Source organism: Crinia signifera, chromosome 3, assembly GCF_055691185.1.
Source record: "Crinia signifera chromosome 3, ASM5569118v1, whole genome shotgun sequence".
NCBI classification, from domain to species: domain Eukaryota; kingdom Metazoa; phylum Chordata; class Amphibia; order Anura; family Myobatrachidae; genus Crinia; species Crinia signifera.
This window is the reverse complement of record NC_139219.1, coordinates 86,947,292-86,973,005: the sequence shown is the minus strand read 5'-3', so window position 1 is coordinate 86,973,005 and position 25,714 is coordinate 86,947,292. Positions and strand designations below refer to the sequence as shown.

Here is a 25,714-nt window from a genome sequence, read left to right as displayed (position 1 = left end):
TTTATTATTTTGATTATAATAAGTATTGTGTGTTACATTGGTGCTAGGAGATGGAAGGCAATTTGTTTTGGGTAATCACCCTTTATATAATAATATTTAATATATATAGTCAAATATGTGACTTATGTATATATTTTATATCTGTGTATATTCAATAGAACTTTCTGTGTGTGCGGGTTTATCTGGTCTTACTACTTCTGTCCATTAGACCGTTGACCTAAATGCAACAAACTGTAAAATAAAGGCCCATACACACTAGAAGATTATCTTTCCAATCTGGCTGATTGCAATGAAGATCTGGAAATATTTTGGAGCAAATGACAATTGACCATTTGCTTCTAAACATGGGAAACAGACACAGATTGGTCCTACAGACAAATTGGTCAATAAAGGGCCCATACACTCTAGAAGATATGAAAGACGAAAGATATTGGTGAACAATTTCCCTTGAGCTGATCATGAAAGATATTGTGCATCCACATTGAACGACGGGTGCAAATGGCATTGGCAGATTGACCTGCATGTCCAGAAAATGTCAATATCGTTAACAATGAGCGGGGGGGGGGGACGGGGGGGGACTCATTGTTAAATATATTAGGAATACACACTAGAAGATATTGCTATCAATATTGTTCAGAAGCAGCCTTTATGCAGATGACTGCTTTTGTCCATTTTCCAGCGTTTGGGAGTAGTTTGTTAGTGGTTGATTGTAATTTGTTCCCAGAAATTTCCAGATTTTCATTCCAACCAGCCAGATTGGAAAGATAATCTTTTAGTGTGTATGGGCCTTAACACTTTGTTTTGCACATCAACCATTTTCATTTATTTGTATTAGTTTTATAGCAAAGTCGATACTCTATAGCATTTTACAATTGGGGATTAACACGGTATGAATACTAGGTAATGCCAGACAGACAACAGGCCCAGTTTACAGTCTATAGTGAAACAGAAGTTGAGGTTAATTGCCATACTGTATATTACACACTGGTGTAGCTGTATAAAAATAGGAGAAAACTATTGCTTTTCCTATACTTTTAGGTCATTTTTCCTTAAAATTGGAAGAAAGGTCACACTTAACAGCCTCATATTTTCTGTCCCAAATTTCTATTGTTACCCAGCCTTTTGAAGACATTGTTACCTTTTTTGTGGGACAACTGTATATAATATAGTAAGTATTATTTTATTTCCCGTTGCAGATTATTGATGAAATTTTGAAACTTAATGAAGATCCAAAAGTGCATGGGCTTGTCCTTCATTTGTCTGAACCCAGCGTCAGAGTACTAAATGCAGTGAGACCGGACAAAGACGTGGATGGGTTTGTATTTGTACACTAAATGATGTACATACAGTTTATTGTGGAATTCTCACCCTAATTCTTAGGGGCTTATTCAATATCTGGGGCCATTTGACCACCGATAAATAAATATCCTAATTGCTGTGAATTGTGGTGGCGGATTCTAGCAATCAGTATCCATTCTCTAGAAGTAGCAGTAATGCTTACTGGCTGCCGTCCTGCTTACTGAGGTCATGCATGTTCATAGTCAAAGGCCATGCTGTGAGGGGAAAGTATACTCTCTGATCCCTCTCTGCAACCTCCAGGTCTCCTTCACAGAGGGCTCTGAGAACTGCCACCATCTAAAAAATACTTCTATGGTAGTGATGCTCATCACAACAGAGCTGCTATTCGGAGTAGCTGTCCTCACAACTTAGCAACTTTCAGAGTTTGCTAAATAGAAAAGAGCTATATCGGGCTCCTAATAATTAGTGGGTACGTTACTTAAATCATTAGGAAACTAGCGTTTCCACATATGTAAGTGATAAGGAATAGACTATTTAATGTAGCGCATGCCAGTATTTAACAGCCATTCCAACAGCACTGCTTGCAAAAAACATTGAATATTCCCCTAAAGTAAATGCGCATTGGGATCGAATCTGCATCAAATGCTGCTAACAGCATTTGAGAGTGCATTTGATTTTGATTAAATTTCCATTTCATTTTGACTATATAGTCAAAATCGAAGAGTGAGGAAAGATAACAAGTTATTACTGGGGCGCTCAAAAGTAATCCTTCTGCCAAGCAGCAGCCAAAAATATATAGTAGGTAGTCACTCCCACATAAATACAAGTACAATGTTGAAAGGAGGGTATGCTGCGCTAAACATAGTCAAAATTGAATGTTCTATCAAACCATGTGTACTGTACACAGCATGTGTTGAAGTCTGGGTTGGAACATTGACTGCACCAAACGTGAGGAAAAGAGTTTGTGAAAGGTGATAACCCTGATAATGATATTCACCTTTAACCTCTTATAATGGCAGTGTTTTGTTTTTGTTTTTTACCTTTAGTGTCACTGATGTCAACTTGGGAAAGATGGTCCGTAGCAATGCTGAAGAGGGTTTCATTTCTCCTACAGCTAGTGGTATTATTGAACTGACAGAACAAATGGGTAAGACCTTTGTGTTTATTGGATTGGCTAACCATATAAGGAGCATACAAATGTAACAGTGTTGTGTGTCTTTGTAATGAAGATAAATGTAAGTACTCCAGGAATAATGCCATTATTGGGTTTTCACTGTAACCTTTCCTGGATAAAAGCTCTAGCTTTGTAGAATATGGTGAAAGAACAAAATGTCTCTCGTACCATGGGGCCGATTCTGGATCACTCGCAGTGGTGTGAATTCGGCTCCTGCTCTGGTGGTCGGGGTTTGAGCATGCGCATTTCTGCACATGTGCAAACCCCAACAGCGAATGGCTGCGGTGAGTTACACACTCGCCGGGCTGTTCGCAGCGGGAAGGGACATGGGTCAACGCCGGCGGGGATGGGGATAGCCCATGGTAACGCCCATCATTTTCTGGGCTTGCCATAAAATGATTTCTCCTGCAGTGGAGGTATGCGTTACACATCCCCTCGCATGGTACCGAGGGGAATCGGCCACGGCACGGCGGGTGTTCAGACGGGCGGCATCTTTGGTGCTGGTTAAGCTGCGATGTGAAAGGAGTATCAGGAATGCAAGCACTATGAATGTGCCTAGGCAGCGTTAGAAAATGAACATTTCCTGGCCTCTTTGTTGCAGATTATCCAATGCTGCTTCTTTGCATACAGCTTGGATCGTTAATGAAAGCCGGCGGTGTGATGCCTCCTGCTATATTACCATATTAATGCTATTCCTGCTGCTTCCATGTAAGATGCAGCATTAGCTACTCTGTCCATCAATAAATCTTGTCCCTGGTTATACCCAGGTGTCCTCCTGCACTATTAGTGACTGGAGACTCCACTGTCTGTGTACCCTTACCACTCTCAGAATGGGTGCTCTGCTTCAGTTTTTTAATCAAGCTACTAGTGCTGTCTTTGGATGTGATTATGTTGTGTGTTTCCATACTGCATCAAAGATTTCAATGAAAAATGGTTGTGTCCTCCCATATGTTCAGAAATGAGCTGTCACTTTCACACTCACCACATCACCAGAGCTGTTACCACTATACGTCTGTCACCTGGACACCTGCCGATATCTAGGTACCTAGTTTCTTAACTTTAGCTAAGGACAGTTGTTTTCTTATCTGATCTACTTGTAAATCGAAAGGAAAGCCTCTTTATTGTATGTCGTGATTGTCTTCGCTTGTGTAAAAATGCACATTTTACTGTTGCTGAAAGCTATTCTCTAGGATTATGTTGGTTTATGGGCTGGTTGTTATATATATTTAACCCACTCTGACAATATGGCTTTTATAAATGTCAAACCCTTTTAGCTTTATGAAGCCCATCAATAAAATAAATTTGTTCTAATATTCATCTAAATAATAAACCTCCACTGTCTGGGAAGAAAAAACACATTCAGCTTGGTTGAATTAGAGTGTATTGAAGTCCAACCCTGAAGGGGTCAGAAAACAAATGGTAATACATTTAATGTAACATCAAGCTGTAAAATTCACTAAAATGTTAGTGTATTTGTTGCATTTTTATGTTTTAGTTGTTATTTTGAGGTAATAAATGTGTGAAATGTGTTGCCTTCTTGTTGTGAGGTACTGGTGATAAGTCAGCCTGAGTGCCCTCAGCTCTGGAAATTCGGTTCCATCATGTAGTCCTACTGTATATAGCCAGATTATGCATTGTCATATATAGCCAGATGCTGTGCTCTACAAAGTGACTTCAGGGAAAATGTTTTTGTAGATGTGTCGGGGTTTTTTTGTTTAGGTGATAGACTCCCAAATAGATCCAGTTATACCTGTAGATACAAAATCTGTGTGTTTAATCTTATTCAGTATAATTATAGGCACACCTACTTTGTTTCCCTATTTATACCATTAACAACACACCATCAAACCATGGGACTATTCAATTAGGTGCTGAATGTTTTGATTGTCAAAGTCCGTCACAGTTGGAAAACGCATGGATTGGTGAATTTCTTGCCAATCCACATGGTTTTGGCAAAACTGAGGACCTTTTCAACTATTTCAAAAAAAGTCTTAAAACAGCTGCAATTGAAAAGAAAAGTCAGGTTTGTTTTTCTGCTAGCTGTTGAATACCCTCTAAGTCTTGTACAGAATTGTGTGACTTTGAAAAGACCCAGATTTCAATATTGTAAAACATATGTGCTTCACCCTGTAAAAACATTACTGCCTCACAGCACTAAGGTCATGAGTTTGATTCCCATCCCGGCCCTAACTGTGTGGGATACGTTCATATTGTCTACAGCATTTAGGTCTACAAGCATTAGGTCTACACCACTAGGTCGACATTTAGGTCGACAGGGTCATTAGGTCGACTTTTATAAGGTAGACAGGGTCATTAGGTCGACATGGGGAAGGTCGACAGGCAAAAGGTCGACAAGGGGTCATTTGACTGTTTTATGAGTCGACATGTGCCGACAGGCAGTATTTCATGCCCTACCATCCACTAGGGTGTGGTGGGAGAATAAAATAGTGTGCGTAGCGAGGCACCGTGCCCGAAACATGGCGAGTGCAGCGAGCCATGCCAGGGGACGCGGTCCTATGTTGACTCTGTCGACGCTTGAAAAAATGAAAAAAAAAAAAATGACCCTGTCGACCATATACCTGTCCACCTAATGACCCTGTCGACCTAACACATGTCGACCTAATGGTGTAGACCAGGGCTCGACAAACCCCGGTCGCCAGGTCGCCATGGCGACCAGATTTTTCTGTCTGGCGACTAGATTCTGCTCTCACCTGACGCCTGACGGCTATTGGAATTCCGCTCCCCTCCTGCCCCCATGGCTGAGCGTCGCGGGTGTCAGCGGTAATAGACAGTGCTCCAGCTCCTGCGCTATCCCCCTAGCTGAATCCCGCTCCCCCCCCTGCCCGCATAGCTGAGCGCCGCGGGTGTCAGCGCAGGAGCTGGTGTCAGCGCAGGAGCTACTGTCAGTAACATTCACTGCTCCAGCTCCTGCGCTGTGTGATTTGTCCCCCTAGCCTAGCTGAATGCGGCTCCCCCACTGCCCGCATAGCAGATCAGATCCTGCGGGTGTCAGCTGTTACGCCGGCTATTTGACTTCCACTCCGGCATAACTAAGCGGAGTGCTGCTGGGGAGGGCGCAGGAACTGGTGGCTTAACATACACTGCTCCAGCTCCTGCGCTATCCCCCTAGCTGAATCCCGCTCCCCCCCTGCCCGCATAGCTGAGCGCCGCTGACCAGGAGCTGGTGTCAGTAACATTCACTGCTCCAGCTCCTGCGCTGTGTGATTTGTCCCCCTATCCTAGCTGAATGCGGCTCCCCCACTGCCCGCATAGCAGATCAGATCCTGCGGGTGTCAGCTGTTACGCCGGCTATTTGAATTCCACTCCGGCATAACTAAGCGGAGTGCTGCTGGGGAGGGCGCAGGAACTGGTGGCTTAACATACACTGCTCCAGCTCCTGCGGTGGCCGGCTACTAGTGATCCGAATTCAAATAGCCGGCTACTGCACACAGCTGACACCCGCAGGTATCTGATCTGCTATGCGGGCAGTGGGGGAGCCGCATTCAGCTAGGGGGACAAATCACACAGCGAAGGAGCTGGAGCAGTGAATGTTACTGACACCAGCTCCTGCACTGACATCCGCAGCGCTCAGCTGCGGACCCAATTCCTATTACGCTTATTTTGCAGGGCCATTTTGTAACTAACTAAGTATAGTCTATATTTGAAAGCGCCCGCCAATCGGAGCTCTGCTGCTAGCACCCGAGGTCAGTGATTGGCTGAGGAGCTGGCTTCAGATTTGAAATAGCTGCCGGGGTCATTGGTGGGAAAAGTGCAATCTCTGCTTCTCTCCTCAGCAGAAGAGGGCGGTGCGGTGAGCATTACTAGTGCACTACATCTCTGTCACTGCTGGGTGCGTTATACACTGTATATTTCACTGCTGGGTGTATTACATGTGTGTCACTGCTGGGGGCATTATTTGGGTGTCACTGCTGGGGGCATTATTTGGGCGTCACTGCTGGGGGCATTATTTGGGTGTCACTGCTGGGGGCATTATTTGGGTGTCACTGCTGGGGGCATTACATGTGTGTCACTGCTGGGGGATTACATGTGTGTCACTGCTGGGGGGCATTATGTGTGTGTCACTGCTGGGGGATTACATGTGTGTCACTGCTGGGGGGCATTATGTGTGTGTCACTGCTGGGGGGCATTATGTGTGTGTCACTGCTGGGGGGCATTATATGTGTGTCACTGCTGGGGGGCATTACATGTGTGTCACTGCTGGGGGGGCATTACATGTGTGTCACTGCTGGGGGGCATTATATGTGTGTCACTGCTGGGGGGGATTACATGTGTGTCACTGCTGGGGGGGATTACATGTGTGTCACTGCTGGGGGGGGGGCATTATATGTGTGTCACTGCTGGGGGGGGGGCATTATATGTGTGTCACTGCTGGGGGCATTACTTGGGTGTCACTGCTGGGGGGATTATTTGGGTGTCACTGCTGGGGGGGATTACATGTGTGTCACTGCTGGGGGGGGCATTATATGTGTGTCACTGCTGGGGGGGGGCATTATATGTGTGTCACTGCTGGGGGCATTACTTGGGTGTCACTGCTGGGGGGATTATTTGGGTGTCACTGCTGGGGGGGATTACATGTGTGTCACTGCTGGGGGGGGGCATTATATGTGTGTCACTGCTGGGGGGGGCATTATATGTGTGTCACTGCTGGGGGCATTACTTGGGTGTCACTGCTGGGGGGATTATTTGGGTGTCACTGCTGGGGGGGATTACATGTGTGTCACTGCTGGGGGGATTACATGTGTCACTGCTGGGGGTATTACTTGGGTGTCACTGCTGGGGGCATTACTTGGGTGTCACTGCTGGGGGCATTACTTGGGTGTCACTGCTGGGGGCATTATTTGGGTGTCACTGCTGGGAGCATTACTTGGGTATCACTGCTGGGGGGATTACATGTGTGTCACTGCTGGGGGGATTACTTGGGTGTCACTGCTGGGGGCATTACTTGGGTTTCACTTCTGGGGGATTATATGTGTCAATGCTGGTGAAATTATGGCGATGGCACTATTGGGATAATTATATCTGTGTCACTATTGGCAGCATGGCACTACTGGGGCATTATTACTGTATAATGTGCCCTGCCATAAAAAAATCCTAGAGTGAACACTATTTGCCCGCATTGCTGAGTGGAGTTCAGCTCCGTCCTCATCAGGTGTAAGCACAGGAGCTGGTATAGTGACAATGAGTAGTTTTTTTCTTTTTTAAATGTGATATTTTGAAAGGGACAATCGGGGTTCATTTACTAAGCATAGGTTGTTATGGTGCTGTTTTGCAAACTGCCATTGTTCAAACCCTGCTCCCACTGCAATTCTGAAAAGAGCTATACATACTGCATTTCTACAATAAAAGTCAGTAACTGCATAATGTCAACTACATTTTTGTTGAAATTATCCAGTTACTGGCTTTATTCTAGAAATGCAGTATATATTGCTCTTATGTGCATAGTAATAGCTTGTTTGACTGCAGTTGAGGATCAGGAATTATATTCGTGTTCATTATTAAATCTCTGCAGCATATTTATTTACAGTTTCTTATATAGCGCAGCATATTCCATTGTGCTTTATCTCTGTTTGGTGGCCCGCCGTTTTAAATCCACCTGTGCATGCATCCCTATACATTTGGTGTGGCAGTCAAATAATTATTATGCAGAAAAGAGCTATACTTGTGCTATAGGGTGTAAAGGTTAGCATTACAGCCTCACAGCACTGAGGTCTTGGGTTCCATTCCCACCATGGCTCTAACTGTGCGGAGTTTGTATATTCTCCTCATACTTGCGTGGGTTTCTTCTGGCTGCTCCCACAAATACAAAAATATACTGGTAGGTTATTTGGCTCCTCACAAAATTAACCCGAATGTCTGTGTGTGCATGTACATGTGGTATGGAGTATAGATTGTAAGCTCCACTGGGGCAGGGACTGATGTGAATGTTCAACTATTCTCTGTCATTGGAATGGTCGGCACCACAGACAGGACTGCATACCCCCTGAGCCCTCTGAAGCTTGTTGGAATACAACCAACTGCATAGCAGCATCATCCCATGGCCACCATCTACAGAACCTGGGCGGCACAGAAATACCAAAGACCTTAAGCGATTGCACAATGGAATGCTGCTTAGCACACTTACAGACCCATATGTTTTTGTATAGATCAGTTATAATTGTTCTGGTTTTTTTTTACACACAGTTTGCACTTCATCTTTGGCTCAACTATAAAATGAAGCGTACACATGGAAAAAACACTGCTATTAATGAAAATCCCAAACAGTTACGACTGACACATTTTTTTACTAAGCCTTCTGAAGTAAATTTAAACTCTACTGAGAGAGAAGAAAGACCCATACGTACAGAGAGAGAAGAAAGACCCATATGTTCCACTAGCTGCGATGAACAGATTGAGGTGTCGACATCCACAAGTTTTGAAAATAGCTCAAGCACAACTTCTACTACAACCTCTACTCCTGTAGTTCTGGTTCAACCCTTGAGGAGAAGGAAATTCAAAACCGAATGGTGCAAGGAACTTCCATGGCTGATCTATGATCAGACTACCGGTATTGCTAAATGTGATATGTGTGCCTCATTTCCTGAAATGGCAGATGGAAATTCAAAGATAGTCCAAGGTTATTCAGGGCCATTCAAGATAGACAGCTTTCGAAAGCATCAAAAATCGTACCAGCACCAAAAGTGTGTTAAAGCTCGAGATGCGCAACTTGCTCCAGAAGCTACTCCTTTGGCTGCATGCATAAAGAAAATGGATGAAAAGATGTTTGATCAATTAAAAACTCTTTTTAATGTGGCCTACTACATAGCAAAAAATAACAAGCCCTTTTCTGATTTTGAGGGTTTACTTAAGTTGTCAAGAAAATTGGGGGTTAAAACAACAAATGAATATGGCAATGACAAGAGATGTAAAGAATTTATCTCCTCCATTGCAAACGTTATCAAGGATCGTTTGATTTCTGAACTAAAAGAAGCTAAATATGTTACTATACTACTTGATGGATCAACTGATAATAATGATGTTGAAGAGTTAATCCTGTATGTGAGATACATCAAGAACAAAGCTGTATGTGAAACCTTTTTGTCAGTTGTTCCTCTTGAAAGTGCTACTTCAGAAGGCTACCTAAATACAATGGAGAAGGAACTAGAAAAACTTGGGCTTCTAAAATCACTGTTCTACGATCAACTTCTAATTGGTATTGGAACGGACGGTGCAGCAAACATGATCGGTGCAGAAAACGGGCTGGTACAGAAAATTAAGCAAAAAGTGAAACATGTTACTGGTGTCCATTGTATTGCACATAGATTAAACTTGAGTGTTCTATCTTCCGTCAAAAATGTGAAGTACATGCAGGACCTTGACACGGTCTTGAAGACGCTGTATAAATTCTATCAGCAGTCTCCAAAAAGAATGCGAGAATTAAAAATTGTTGCTGAAAACCTGGAACTCAAGATTAGAAAGTTTCAATACTTGCATAATGTACGGTGGGTTGCAAGCAAGGTGGGTGCTCTCTCAGCCCTTGTTACAGATTGGAAGTGTGTCACCATTCATCTGGAAAGTGTTGCAGCAGGACATAATGATACCACTTCATCAATTGCAAAAGGATTGTTGAAAAAACTCACAGATTACAAATTTGTGCACATGCTGCACTTCATGCTGGACTACCTGGTGTTACACAAAAATATTTCACTCTTGTTTCAAAGAGAAGAGCTTTTTCTGAGCACAGTAGAGATGCATGTTAAAAACACAATCTCATCTCTTTTATCACTTAAATCTTCCAATGGAGATTACGAAGAAAAGTTTCTGAATGCTACTACTTTAACTGGGAAGTATCAAGATGTGCAGCTGCACGGTGTAAGTAATGCAGAAGCATCTTCTGTCCAATTAAACAAGGAAAATTTAATTGAAAATGCCGTAAAATACTTAAAAGAGAGATTCCTCAGCATGCAAGAAATTGAGAAATGCACTACAATTTTCGATTCGTTCTCTTGGCCAACTGAAAGCAGCTTGGAAAGTTATGGTGTCCTTGAAATAAAAAAAATAGCACTTCATTTTAAAGAATTGCTGTCAGAAGATAAAGTTTTTTGTGAAACAAATCTACTCAATGAGTGGTATGAATTCAAAGTTCTTGGCAAAGGGAAAAAACTGAGTGACCTCCTTCAGTTATCACTGACTAATCCAGACAGATTTCCGATTCTGGGAAGGTTGTTGTGCATTGTCTCTGTGTTGCCCGTTTCCACGGTGTCCTGTGAGAGAGGATTTAGCCTGATGAATGTCATTAAAAACAAGCTAAGATCATCCATGCAAGAGGAAAGTTTAGGTGACCTGATGATGATCCATATGAACGGTCCATCTACTGAAGATTTCGATCCTGACATGTCTGTTGACAGGTGGTACTTCAGCTCCAAAGGAACACGCCATGTACATGGACACAAACACAACAAATAGGTTCATTAGTGATAGGTATTATTGTTATTTGCATGTCCTGTTTCATGCTGCTTTAATTAAAGTACACCTTGTTCAAGTTTTCCGTCTTTTTATTTTTTGGGGGCGATTTAGTTTGTCTGGCTCCTACACTTTTGTCCTGGCTCCTAGATTTTAGAAAAATTTGTCAAGCCCTGGTGTAGACCAAATTACAGTCTGACGAATGATCCCATTCCTATTGTGTAGCATTTGTGTATTCTCCCCCTGCTTGTGTGGGTATCTGTAGGGTACACCAATTTCCTCCCAAAATCCAAAAATATGGTAATTTTAGCTACTAAACAAAAATGTCTTGGTTTTTGTGTGTGCATGTACATTTGGTACATTGTAAGCTCGGTTGAGGCACAGGCTGATGTGAATGGCCAATACTAGTAATGAATCATAATAATTTACTCAGAAATCTATGGCAAAACTCATAGTTATGCACTTTATGCGCTCATGAAGGCTGTATTGAAATTGTGTCTTTATTATGATCGTAGACATAAATCAGCCAATTTGGAATTAGAAGCCATGACAGTCATGTTACACTACACAGGGCATATGTAGAGTTTGGATTGGGAGTGGAGGGGGGAGGTGACACTGCAGCCTAATACTGTTTGATAACTTTGTAAGAAGTGACAAATACTGTCCATGGGGTTACATGTTTCAAAAAAATCTATTTTATTTAGGACTGGCAACTGTTTTTTTTTTTTTTTTTTTTACTTTAATGTTTGATTTTTTTCACTGCAAAATGTGATGTGTAAATTCTAAAATGATCTATTTACTTTTGTAGCACATGGCTCATTAGAGGGGAAAACTGTGTTGATTGTCGGAGCTGATGGTTCCCTGGAGGCTCCACTGCAGTGTTTGCTACAGAAGAGAGGTGCTGTGTCCGTAGTTAGCTCCTGGCAGTCGCAGCAGCTGCAGACCAAGGTACAGTACTGAGTGGAGTAGAACAGCTGCACCCTCCTAACGGCTCATTGCAGCTTTCTACAGTCTATCCTTCATGTGTGTACATTATATGCATGGCTACAGTAGGATAAACATTGGACAGACGGTGAACGCTGTTGTGCTTTTTTTGTAATGTGATGTTTTATGCAGAATGTTTTTTTTTTACATGAAATTACATTATGTAACAATGTACAAGAGTAGAGATTGGTTAAATATATAAAATATTTATTTGCTGCATTGAAACCTCCCCAATTGTCAGCCCCTCCCCCTTATGAAATTGAACATAGGGCACTTCTGCCATTGATTCTTTTTCATTTAGATTGCTGAGGGCACCCAGATGGAATGTCTGAGAGTATGTGGGTCATGGCGCCAGCAGAAGGATGGATTATATACTGTGTAGACTTCCTTCCAGAGTAGCGCGGTGGTGTTTTAATTAATTTAAATGACAATTAATAGATTTTATTCCATATGATGTTTAATGCAAATAGATTGAGTTTTTCTACTATATGGGGAGATAAAATAGTGTTATTTATCATTAACATGTATGTGTATTGCACCAACATATTTTAATGTGCTTTTACTATTGGCAACAATATATTAATTTAGAGAAGTCCAAAGCTGGGTACGCACTGGAACAATGCAGACCAAAGCTGGGTACGCACTGGAACAATGATGATTCATTCTGACATCGGAACAAATCACAGTCAGCCTGGATTGGTGGACACACTGGAGCGATTTCTAATGAAGTACAGACGATCGTGTTCTGTCCTTCATTAGCATATTTCCGTATACTAGCCAGATCCTCAGGGTGATGTGCAGCATATCTAACCTGAGGATGTCCAGTGACCACAGAAGTGTGATTACCGAGCATACAAACTGAGTCATGCAGACAATATGTTGCCCAATGATATATTGCTGAGTAAGTACACAGCTAAAGGGGTCATTTATGATTTTGGAACGTCTTTGGGTAACACTCTCTCCTTGTTGAGTTCAAATCCGACAGTGAAACCCCCAAAAAAGACTGTACAGCTGAGGGGTAGAATCTCTGTCCATATGGAACAGACCTTTTATCCGCGATGTTGCCGTTTACAGTAACTAGTAATCTCACTAATTTGTCACTTAAAAACGGCATTACAGGGGGTATGGGTCATTAGGTCGACATTAATTAGGTTGACCACTGAAGGTTGACAGGCCTTAGATCGACACATGAAAGAGATCAACATGGCTTTAAGTCGACAGGGTCATAAGGTCGACATTGGGAAGGTCGGCACAGTCGACATGGCCACTGAAAAAGTGCACCTCGTCCCCTCGCATGGCTTTCTACGCTCATCATGCTTCGGGTTCAGCACACTAGTCTATTCTCCCTCCACACCCTAGTGGATGGTAGGGCATGAAATACCGCCTGTCGGCACATGTCATTTGATTAAAAGAGTGATAAACCCATGTCAATCTTATGACACTGTTGACCTAAAGCCATGTCAACCCTTTTCATGTGTCGACCTAATTCATATCGACCTTTATAACAAAAATGAATGCCCTAAGTGCCCCAGCACCACAAAAGACTGCACCCCAGAATTCACATGGGTAACAATCCCTAAACACTACAAACTCTATGAAACCGTGTGATCCAGAAGGCGCTGTCTTGAATCAGAGGTGACCAATATCAAGTGTTCTGCCATGAATACACTATGGAGCCACACTGACCTTGATGTCCAATCTGAGAGATCCTTTGCAGTTTACTGACCTTAGGGATAGTCCCTAATTTCACGTAACGGTATTTTTCTTCTTCATTTATATTCCCACATCACAAACAAGGCCCACATACAGTATTTTACTCACCTGGGAATGTATCCTTAAGGTTCCCATAAAGGGTCTCTCGTCCACCCAAAGAAGTCAACACCTCCAATTCTCCATAAAAAGGGGAAGGACAATTCTTGTTCGAAACGTGTTGCTGACAACAGGAAATTTAAGGGATAACTGGTCCGACGTGTACCCCGGACAAGTTGAGCCTGTGTATGGGGGCCTTTAGGTCTAAATTGATAGCAGAAGTTGCATTGTCTGCCCATATGCAAAGCTTAAGATTTCTTGGTTGGCACAAGTAAATATCTAGTTCACATGCATCACACTGGTGCTTGTGATATAAACAGTTTGTTTTATGTACAGCAAACACATTTGCTGTTCAGCATAAGTTAACCTGCCTATACCTCAGCAGAAACAACTAAACATATTACTTACATACAGTATAATGCAACTCTCACTACGTCTACAGGCCATATTGCAGGCCTTGTCCCACTGAAGGTTACATTCTAAATTCCCAATCCTACACAAATATTTATACATATTGGCACTGTATAAGGTTATAGTCATGAAATACTAGTACAAATAAAGGATGACTACCTTTAATATGTATAGGGAAATGTTTTCCACTTAATTTAGTAAAGTTGTCTCACAAACCTCTGGTTTCATAGAACAGTTAAGGCCCATACACACTTGACGATTTTCAGCTGGAAATCGGTCAAAACAGGTGTTTTGACTGATTTTTTTTTCAGCTGAAAATTGCCTGGTGTGTATGAGCCAGAGATACCGACTAGTGTCATCGCTAGGAAAAGTGGTTGATCTGCTGGTAATACCAGCATGCCTGAAGATGAAGGTTCATTTTGGAACCATCATCGCTCAGTGTGTATGCGGCGAGCGATGATGGCCCAAAGATGAAATGCTGCTGGCCCGGCCTCCCTCCCCTGTCCTGCTCTCCCATCCACAAAGCGCCGTGGCAGTTGCTCCCTCCCCCTGTCCTGCTCTCCCGTCCAGCTTCATTACAGCTGCCGCACTTGTTCCCTCCCCCGCTCTCTCCCCCTGTCCTGCTCCCCCGTCCAGCTTCACAGGCGCTGCACTTGTTCCCTTCCCCTGTCCTGCTCTCCCGTCCAGCTTCATTACAGCTGCCGCACTTGTTCCCTTCCCCTGTCCTGCTCTCCCGTCCAGCTTCTTACAGCTGCCGCACTTGTTCCCTCCCCCTGTCCTGCTCTCCCGTCCAGCTTCACAAGCTCCCTCCCTTAGTCCGATGTCTTAATCACCTGCCCTTCTGTCTTTGTCCATCTGTTGCTGGATACAAGCCAGGCGCCGCTGCAGAAGAGAAGCAGCAGCATCACTTCTGTGAGTACACTGCCACCAATGTATGCACATACAGTACAACACTGCCAGCGATGTATACTTTAGTGGATCCACTACCCAACCATGTAAAAAAATGAGCTGGTAACGTATGCGCCAGCGATGTATACAATACTAGCGCAACTGCCCACCAATGCTTGGAATCTAAACCCCACCCATTATGTAAATAGCCTTTTATATGAAAGATTTTCAGCAAAGTCTTTCGCCTCCTGAAAATCTCTTGCTCTTTGGGGAAAATAACTCAGTGGGCGGTATTCCAATGAGAATACCTGCGAGGTGCAGCGAATCCTTTTTAGGATTCGCTGCACATTCGCCACGTTCCGGAGCCGGCGGGCTCCGGTATTCAACGTGTCAGGCTCGCTGCCCCTGACTGGCGAATATGAGCTCCGCAGGGAGCCTGAGGACGGTGGCAGGCAGAGAGATGGAAGTATCTCTGCCTGCCCCAAAACGTTTGTGGGGGTTAGGTGGGCTCCCCGGGTGCCAGGCAGCACAGGCTGCCCCCCGGGGGTGCCAGCAGGGGACCTATATTCACTATACCCGATCGTAACGATCGGGTGCAGTGAATATATGAATATGTAATGAGCGGCTCGGCTCCGGCGCCCCCTGCTGGCTGCTGTGTAAAAAAATAATTAAAAAAAATATATATTTTTTAAAATTAAATATATATTCATGTGCTTACAGCACATGAATAAAAGTAGCATGCCCCTCCTCAGAATAAAATTCCTGATTTTTTGACACCAAATGTAAAAAACAAAACACTTTATTTTAAAAGTTCACATTCCACTTCTCCATAAAAAGATAGCGATTGCTACTCGGTGAATCATGGCGAAAAAAACCTTCAAATGTATTCGCCATGTGGTCATTGAATAGGGTGATTCACCGTTTTTGTCAAAAATTCGCCAAACAGCACAAATTCGCCATAAAAACATGGCGAATCAGGCTCATTGAATACCGCCCAGTGTGTACGCACTACTGTGGGGAAAGATATTAAACCGATACAGTAACTGCTCAGTGGATTTCTGTTGTATTCAAAGTATATTATTTAAACTTCATAAGTGAATCTTCATAAATTCACAAATGACAGTACATAATGGGGGGTGTTCAATCCCGCCATGCGGAAATGGCATCTGACAATATTCAATCACGGCCGGGACTCGCCTGCAACTGGTTTGCAACCTGATCTGTATTGTTGAATCCGTGGCCGTTTCCGACTATCACCGCCCGTATTCGCCGATGCCGAGACTTTCCGACTGGCTTAATATATTCCGCCAGTCAGAAGAACGGAGCCCACATTGAATAGGCCAAATGACATTGGACCCAATATTGTCAAAAATAGATGCTATTTCTGCCTGGGGAGAATAGAGGCCTGGGATTGAATACCCTCCATACTGTGCCTTAAAGCTGTCATTATGCTGCTACCAGAAATTCATAGATTTTGGGAGGTATCCAATTAGCTGCAATAACCTGTTTCCATCGGGGGGGGGGGGGGGGGGGGGGGAGAGATAATGAAGTAATTTGTTTTTGTGTGTCTCTCTATCACAGCTATACAATAGCTTGCATGTGATAATTCTCCATAGGGTTTATTGCACACTTCTCTCCACCTACTCTGGCAAGGGGTTTAGTCTTGCCTTTAGTGCCTTTATTTGACCGTAATATACACTTATACCCATTTTCATATTCCCCAAATTTTATGAGCTATATATATATTTTTTTTACACAAACAGATTGCTTTAAATCTTTTAGTCAGCAATTTTTTGGGTGGAGAGGGGGTACAGGGTCCCTATTTTATCCTGCAATTTTCACTGGTTAACACGTGGAAGGTCAGATGTGTTCACGGTTTTCTAATAGGATAGGTCAAAAAACAGGAGCGCACATACTGTACCTGCGATAAGTGTTTTTTTCTTTGGGAAATAGGTGGGATGACTCTACCCATGATCACAGATCACATTATAACAGCTAATTGGGTTCTTCTCTAAGTATGCTAAATGCATTAGTATTGTGTTAAATCTAAAAATGATTATTACTTATCGTCTCAGTAAAATCATATTATTTTTGTATTGGCTAAAGCATTTCTTGTCAGAACATCAGATTAATTTGTTCATTTTTATTTAGATATCACTTCAGCTTTTGTTATTTATGTATTTGTTAATATTTTGTTATTCTTAAGCTTAGTGCTGCTGAAATTGTCGTTATTGGGAGTGCAAAGCCACAAGAGATTCCAGTCAGTTGGATAAAGGAAGGAACAATTGTTGTCTTTTCAGGTACGTTCCGCTCTATGAGATGACAATGTACTGTTCATGGATGCAAACTCTGTGTATATTTTTAGACATTGCAAAATAGTAATATGGAATATGGGGCTGTTACTTATGTGCCTGAATATGCATCCATTAACCACTATATATTTACACCTGTGCTGATGTGTAAAAGAAAAAGATGCATCCAGCTCGGTATCAGTAAGAATATACACATGCCTAGGTACTTTTACACACAAATAGATCGTAAGCACAAGGGAAGTTTAACTGCTTTTAAATATAAAAACAAAAATGTATTGGACATTCCATTTATTCGGTATGAAATCCCGACATGGTCGAAATCCCGAATGGGTCATAATCCCGACAAGGTAAAAATCCTGACAAGGTCAAAATCCCGACAAGGACAAAATCACGACATTTAAAATCCCGACAGGGTCAAAATACCGACATATAGAATGTACAGGTGAAACAGTCAACATGACTTACCGTCGACAGGTCGCGAGGTCGACATGGGTTTTTTCACTGTTTTTTGACCCGAATGTCGACATGGACACAGTTGGAGGTGAACCGCAGCCCCTCGCATAGCTCGCTTTGCTCGCAATGCTTCTGGCACACTATTTTATTCTCACACCACGCCCTAGTGGATGGAAGGGCATTAAATACCGCCTATCGCCACATGTCGGGTCAAAAAACAGTGAAAAAACCCATGTCGACCTTGCGACCTGTCAACGGAAAGTCATGTTGACTGTTTCACTTGTACATTCTATATGTCGGGATTTTGACCGTCAGGATTTTGACTGCATCCCGATATAGAGTGGTGCACACGGGAAAGGAAGTTTTGGAGTATCCAGAAAATCCACTCTGACATGTTTTTTTTTTTTTTTGAGAGAGACTGCGGTAACTGTCTCCATCTCTGCTATATGTGTGCAGCAACTTCAGATAGCTCTGACCATCAGTGCTCTATCTGCTTTGCATTGGAGATTGCTGAAAAGGAGCTGCTTCTGCTGTGTAACATTATACAACATTATAAACAATGAATACTCTTTAACCAGTGAAGAGTTAAGGTGCGTACACACAGGGGCGATTTTGTGCAAAATCGCAGGAAATATGGTCGCTGAGCGACCATATTGCCCGCAATGGGAGTGTGCACCGGCGATATATTGCCGGGTGCGCGCTCCCGTTTTTGCCCCTGTGGTGATCGCTGGTCACAGGAACATGCTCCTGCGACCAGCTGATTACCACTGCCGGGCTCCCCCCGGCAGTTTATTTTTTATCAGCGACCATCTCTGGTCGCTGATGTAAAGTAGAAACTGAGCAATATATTGCTCAGCCATATATGGCTGAGCAATATATCTCCCCCCCCCACAGCATTAGAGTAACCTAGGCAGGGTGTTCAAAGTACATCAATTGTTTCTGCTCAATGCAGACAATATAGCATAAGTGAGGGTACGTTCTCTGCTGTTTGGCAATCAGGACAAGTGCACTAGAGAGCATCTCCTTGCAGGTAACATTAAAGAGTCAACAACTAGCGCTATGCTCCAACTCTCTGAATGCTGAATTGTTAGCTCATTCAAATAACATCATAATATATCTATAGATTAAAGTGCACAAAACAGGTGACTTGTTTTTACCTCAAGTCACCTGTTTTGTGCACTTTAATCTATAGATATATTATGATGTTATTTGAATTGTATGCATGTTCTCAGGTGGGGATGTGTCCTCACGCGAGATTCACTTGACGGGATCACCTGTGCTGTGACTTCGCCATGCGCTCTGTGTTTGCAGAGGGTCCTACACTTTGGTATATATTTGTTTGTGTGCAGTGTTATTTTGAGCCTGATGACGATGCGCAAGCATTGAAACGTTGCTGTGGTTTTATAAATTTACCTTTTTGAAAAATGTTTGGATGGAGTGCTGCTCTATACTTGGATGGATGGATATATATATGACTCTAATCCCCCCAAAAATCTTAAAATGCCTCCTCCAAGAACAAGCATATGATACATTGAACAAGGATCGCCCAATTAGAAGCTACTAGGTCTTGCTGGCTTAATGTTATTCCCACCTCTGCAGTCGCCAATTGGACTACACCCCCCCCCCCCCAAGCACTTTGGCTGATTTCTGTGCATATATCCGCTATTGTACTGGGGTATACGCACTCTGTATTAGAGGTGGGAATTAATCAAGGTGAAAATGACATATTGACATATAAGTGTGTGTGTGGTTGTATTGTAGATATACAGTGCATCTGGAAAGGATTCACAATACTTCACTTTTTCCACATTTTGTTTTGTTACATTCCAAAATGGAATCAAAATTCCCTCAAAATTCTACCTAATGACTTACAAAAGGCAAATATCCTTTACAAGTGAACTGCACCATTCTTCATACTAGGTGCTTTGTTTATGACTTAATATCAATTTACAGTTACAAAAATACTAATGCCAAGTGCCCAATATATGACTGTGATGTTAATAATGTGCTAAATTTAAAAAGTTCAAAAGTTTGGTACCTGTGGTGGAGTATCTAAACTGTGCCATGCATCTTATGCCATATGACACATTAAGGGCAAGTATATGGGGACGCTTCGGATCTTTCCCAATTTCCTGTCATATAATTGCTCTTACATTCCACTAGATGGCGCCTGAGTCATAAGCTATTGTTGTTTGTGGCATTTCTACCATGTACACTGCATGTGAACCCTTCAGTTAGTAACTACAGGGGAACAACAGGAAAGTATTAGGATATGGCACTAGTTGCACATATGCTGAACCGTGCATTATGTTGCCACTTCCCCTTCTGTGTAAATACAAAACTTGTATATATTTTATAATGTTATAAAACTGTGTATGGTACATTGTTCATAACTGTTAAAAATGCAGAAAATAGGGGTGACATGTAATAGGATAAGATTTTTAGACTTTTGAGAGTTTTAGTAAAAAACTGGCTGAATTTGGTTATTTTCTGTAATTCGCACATGTAATAGGATGCGAATCGCGGTAAAAAAAATGGGGGGGGGGGGGGGGGGTGGTTTAACAGCAGCCTAACAGGAGTGAAGATTTTCCAAAGTCTGCTCCTGATTGGCTAGTGGGCGGGATTAACTAAAATTTTATTTTCTATATATCTCTAGATCTGTTGGGGTCAAACTCAGGATTTTTATAGGGTGGTTTCCAATCACCAATCTCTCTTCCTGAGGAACATTGGAGCAAGTGCTGGAGTCTGGGGGAATGATCGCAGAACCTAGTACCAACCCTGGGCATGAATGTACTGATTGGTCTTTTTATACACTCTGTACTGTATAGAATACAGTATTAGGGGAGTATTGGGAACAAAAGATGTCAGTTTTTCCCAAAAAATTCCGATGAAATTAGTTTGGCCTATCCAATTAGATCACCCAATAAAAGATCTGTTTCGCTGGGAAAACACAGATGTTCAGTGAAAACTTTGTGGTTTTTTTCCTGGCTGCTGGTTTTGCCTATTACATTGACCCTAAATAATTTGAATTGGTCCTAGACTACCAACCTAGGGCACATGCAATTGATCTGTGGCACCCAGTTTGGGAACAACTGGTCTATAGTATAGCCTGTATAAAACATATTAAACTGATCTAAATCCTGTATAAAACATATTAAACTGATCTAAATTCACTAAGTGCTCAGGAAAAGGTTAAACATCCCATAATAAAAATATACACTAACCTATCAGAACCAGTAGGTTACAGAACTGCACTTTATAAACCTACATTTTTCCACCTCATAGTAAAGGCTCCTGTCCCCACTTCCTAGCAGCTACTTCTCATATAGTAAAAACCACTTTTATACATAATCAAATCACAAAATGTAACCTGTTCAGGATGTTGTTTTGATCTATCAATAGACCTTGATCAAGGCTCATCCTCCATCACCAAAAGCAGAATAGCAATCTATCCATTCTGTGTGCAGCCTGATAAAACCAAGGGCATAATATCTAGTGAGTGAAGCAACCATATATAATATGTCTTTTACCAGTAATGATGACCATGCCAAATACATTAGATACCCTCTTTTAAATGGCCTACAGCCACCACAGCTTTATCCACATACAGTACATCAGGCTACAGGATATGGTCATTGGGTCTACAGCAAGTTGGTCGACATAGGTCTAGGTCAACACAAGCATTAGGTAGACAGGGTCTAAGTCGACAGTCAAAAGGTCGACAGGGGTTTTTCACTGTTTTTTGAGCCGACATGTGCCGACAGGCGGTATTTCATCCACTAGGGCCTGGCAAGGCTCCATGCCCGAAGCATAGTGGGGGGATGCGGTGCATTGGAGACTGTGTCCATGTCGACTGTGTCTACATTCGGGTCAAAACTGAAAAACCCCATGTTGACCTTTTGACTGTCAACCTAGACCCTGTTGACCTATATGCTTGTGTTGACCTGTCAACCTAAACCCATGTCGATCTAACAGTGTCGACCTAACAACTTGCTGTAGACAAACGATCCCAACCCCATGCTACCGTGTCTCCATATCTTACTCCCGGATTCCTCTGAATATAATAGTGTCTGGTATCTGGTTTCCCCCCCCCTGTGAAATGCTAGATCGTGACCATCTTCTGGCACATAGCCTCCAACACTGTGGAACGCATTGTCATGTGATCACAGGCACTTCCAGTTTTCACCATGCGGCTTCTGTGTTCCACAGCTATGAGGCACTTCATACTGGCTTCCGCTTGCGCACTATACCTTACAGCAGTGGTTCCCAAACTGTGTGCCGTGGGGGACTTGCAGGGGTGCCCTGGATTGGTGGTCCATGGTCAAATTTAAGTTGTTTATGGCCAAAGTAATAGCCAAATTGTGGACAAACAGAGGGGAATCCTGTTAATTACCACATAACTGACCCTATGGATGAGCTATAAACACATTTTTATTAACTTTATGTTTTTTCCTGATTTTCTTAATGAGACCCTTTTGGTCTAGGGGTGCCATGAAAAACTTTCTGATACTCCTGGGGTGCCATGATTCCACAAAGTTTGGGAACCCCTGCCTTACATGGTTGTGACTGATATATTGTGATCATTTACATTATTACAAACATCAATTATTCAAAATTTTTAAATGCCTGTGAATATTCAAAAGCACTGACCCTAAATTAGAGCCATAAGGTATTCTAAAAATTATAACCACAAAGACCAATACTAATAATCATGGGAAACAAAAGAATACAATGAAAATATAATGTAAAATAGTCGGTACTTATGTATTATCACGGCGCCCCCGATTTCCATCGTAGGGCATTGTACAACCACAAAATCGGGTCACATCGCATGCGATGCGACGGGATTGGACCCGATTTTAAGTTGTACAAGCACCCAAATGCCCCCCAGACCCGATTTTTGAGTGTACACCCACCCTGATGGGTAATGACTATGTTAAATGCCTCCCCATTGTTGAGGCCACCCCACTATCAACGCCAACACGAAGCGTGGCGAGCGCAGCGGTACGCGTCCTCCGACCTTTTCATACCCCCACTATCCACGTCGGCGTGGAGTTAATTTTATATAGTGTAGCGAGCGGACGCGGAATACGAGCCCGAAGCGTGGTGAGCAGACGCGGAATACATGTTAAGTAATCCACGTCCGCTCGCTGCGCTCGCCACGCTTCGGGCTCGTATTCCGGGTCCCCTTGCTGCGCTCGCCACACTATATATAATCAACTCCACGCCGATGTGGATAGTGGGGGTATGAAAAGGTCGGAGGGCTGCGCTCGCCACGCTTCGGGTTGGCGTTGATAGTGGGGTGTCATTAACAATGGTGGGGCATTTAACATACTCATTACCCATCAGGGGGTCTGGGGGGGGGGCATTTAACATGGAAATAACCCCAAATTGGGCATGATCACATCGCATGCCATTATAATGGCATGCGATGCAACGTGATGTCAAAATTGTATACTCAGCCCGGGGAAAGTCGGAAATCGGGTCCCATCGCATACCTTAATTAGTGGTATGCGATGGGCGCTGTGATAATACACAAGTACGAAATAGTCTACCCCTGGATTTTTTGTTGTTGTTGTTTGTCTTCTCTCAAAATAGCACTCAGTTGATTATTTTCATTGAGTCCTTATGGGGTTAATTGTGTCGCATTTGTAAATCCCCATTGCCTCCTATTGTAGCAAGCATCTGGTTCTACTGCACATAATGTTTTACTGTTTACTGTTGAACAGTTCTTTATTGGTGAATTAAATGCTAATGCATGATACTTGTTTTGTGTCTGGATATGTCATGCGGTGGGGGCCTGACTGCAATTTACATTTCATGGTCACATTGCCTACATTATTGATGATTGGTTGTGGAATGAGGAACAACAATACAGTGTGCATACTGTAGGTATTTCTTAGTGTTAAAGTCCTTAAAGTACTTGTACATACAGTACTGTGTTGTTGTTTTTTATTGCATTGAGGAGTTTTTGTAATATATGAAATAAAGTGCATGGGAATAGGTCCAAAACAAGTACATTTTCATTTTAAGTTTGCTGTGATTTCCTCCCCCCCCCCCCTGTAACAAAGCAGAGTAGTTGCTGATTGATTATTAACAGCTTCCAAGGCTGATTGTGTGGCTGACTTACATTATATACTGAATTTGTGATGTCATTCAGCTTTGGTTTATTGATGCCTGCTTGGTATAGAACATTTTAGTTTTCACACACACACACACACACACACACACACACACACACACACACACACACACACACACACACACACACACACACACACACACACACAGCTTATATGACCTCTTATTTTATCCTGTTATATGGCAATGATAAAAATTACTTATTTATGATGTGCATGATCGTATAGTAGTTTCATACCTTTACCCTTAGAGCCAAAATTCCCAAATTATTAAAATTATAAAGTTCCATTAAATATTGTGAAACTTCTAACATGAACACTTCCCTCCCTTCGCACACTGCATCATTGCAAGACCGTGAAGCAACCATTATTATTACCGGTAATATAGGCAATGGGTCCTGCAGTCAGGCCCCCACCACCTGACCTATATAGACACAAAACAATCCTGTTGTCCAATGTATTTAGAATCCTATTCACCCTCAAAGAATAACCAGATTAAAACAATTATGTGCATAATACATACGTTATATGGTATCTCAGTGATTGGGCAGTATTCAGTGTGGCCGACGAGGGGATTAAATGGCGGAGATCACCGAAAACAAGCGAACCTCGCTGTTTAACCCCCACGCCAGCCGCTCACCATATTCAATGTTCCGGGGGAACCCTCGCTGTCAGATGACGGCGAGGATTCCCCCAAACAGCGAGGTTCACAGCTAATGCAGGGAGCCTTGCTGTTTGGTGGCCGCACACGCCATTTCCACGTTGCTGTAAAAACGCAGGGAGGTGGAAACGGCATGTGCAAGGGGGGGCTCAGTTGAATACTGACCATACGAGCTGTGACAGCGAGCAGTCAGCACTGCTCACTGTCACAGCTCGCAAAAAGTATTGAATACACCCCAGAGGGTCCATGCTACTACTGACTAGAAGAAGACATACAGTATGGGACAGCAGTGCACTGTCTAACAAATGGTAATGACTTGGACAACAATTCAGTGTACTTTATCAGCTCTATAGGAATATTCCATCGCAAACTAATAAAAATTTGAATCCCTATTATGTTGCTGTGGAACCTCAATACCACACAACTCTCCAGCATAACCCCGCAGCAAGTGCTCGGAGATCCCACGTTATAGGCCACAAGATACAGGATATTTTCGATTCCCATTTTCATGCAACCACTTCGGGCCCTGGGAGGGTGTAATACAGTGAACCATCACATACCTATTCAGTAGTTTTTCCATGAGGCACGTTTTTAGTGTCCACAGGCTGTTTCATCTGACATTGTGTTTGTATGTTATTCAGGTGGCTCTGAACAGAGCAGTGATGGATTAGCTGGCCAAGCTGTAGGACCACTAGCAGCAGCCCGAAGACTGGAGGTCAGTGATGAACAAATATGAGTAACTCAAATGTGAAGTATCTCTGTAACTTTGTGTATGTCCTCCCCTTTTAGAATCTAGCAGAAAGCAGTAAAAGATGGTTTGATGCTCAGAAATACAAGAATTGGGATCTTCGTTGTTTAAAGTTACAGCCACTCTCCCCTGTTCCTAGGTATGCATTTATATGTAATATGCTGAAGAAAGATCAATGGTGGTGTTAGAGTGTGTGGTGAAGGTATGTCTTCTGTTTAAAAAAAAAAAAAAAAATGTTCATGTGGCAGAATTACAAATGGTATAGAAATTGTGATTGGTCATTTACAAAAAGGGTATCCGGTTGATAAGCCTCCAGTATCTAGGTGGACATGCAAAAGGTCGACACGAGAAAAAGATCGACATGAGTTTTTCCGT

At 42.7% G+C, this 25,714-nt stretch overlaps 1 protein-coding gene across 1 annotated transcript in view; it reads left to right on the top strand.

Annotated features, from left to right (window-relative positions):
• MTHFD1L (methylenetetrahydrofolate dehydrogenase (NADP+ dependent) 1 like) overlaps positions 1-25,714 on the top strand; it is a 225,309-nt gene that overhangs the window by 13,444 nt on the left and 186,151 nt on the right. The window contains exons 5-10 of the mRNA XM_083176162.1: positions 1,197-1,315; positions 2,346-2,446; positions 11,742-11,881; positions 17,232-17,325; positions 25,233-25,306; positions 25,381-25,478. Of these exons, the coding sequence (XP_083032288.1) occupies positions 1,197-1,315; positions 2,346-2,446; positions 11,742-11,881; positions 17,232-17,325; positions 25,233-25,306; positions 25,381-25,478 (626 nt within the window). The remainder of the gene's footprint in view (positions 1-1,196; positions 1,316-2,345; positions 2,447-11,741; positions 11,882-17,231; positions 17,326-25,232; positions 25,307-25,380; positions 25,479-25,714) is intronic.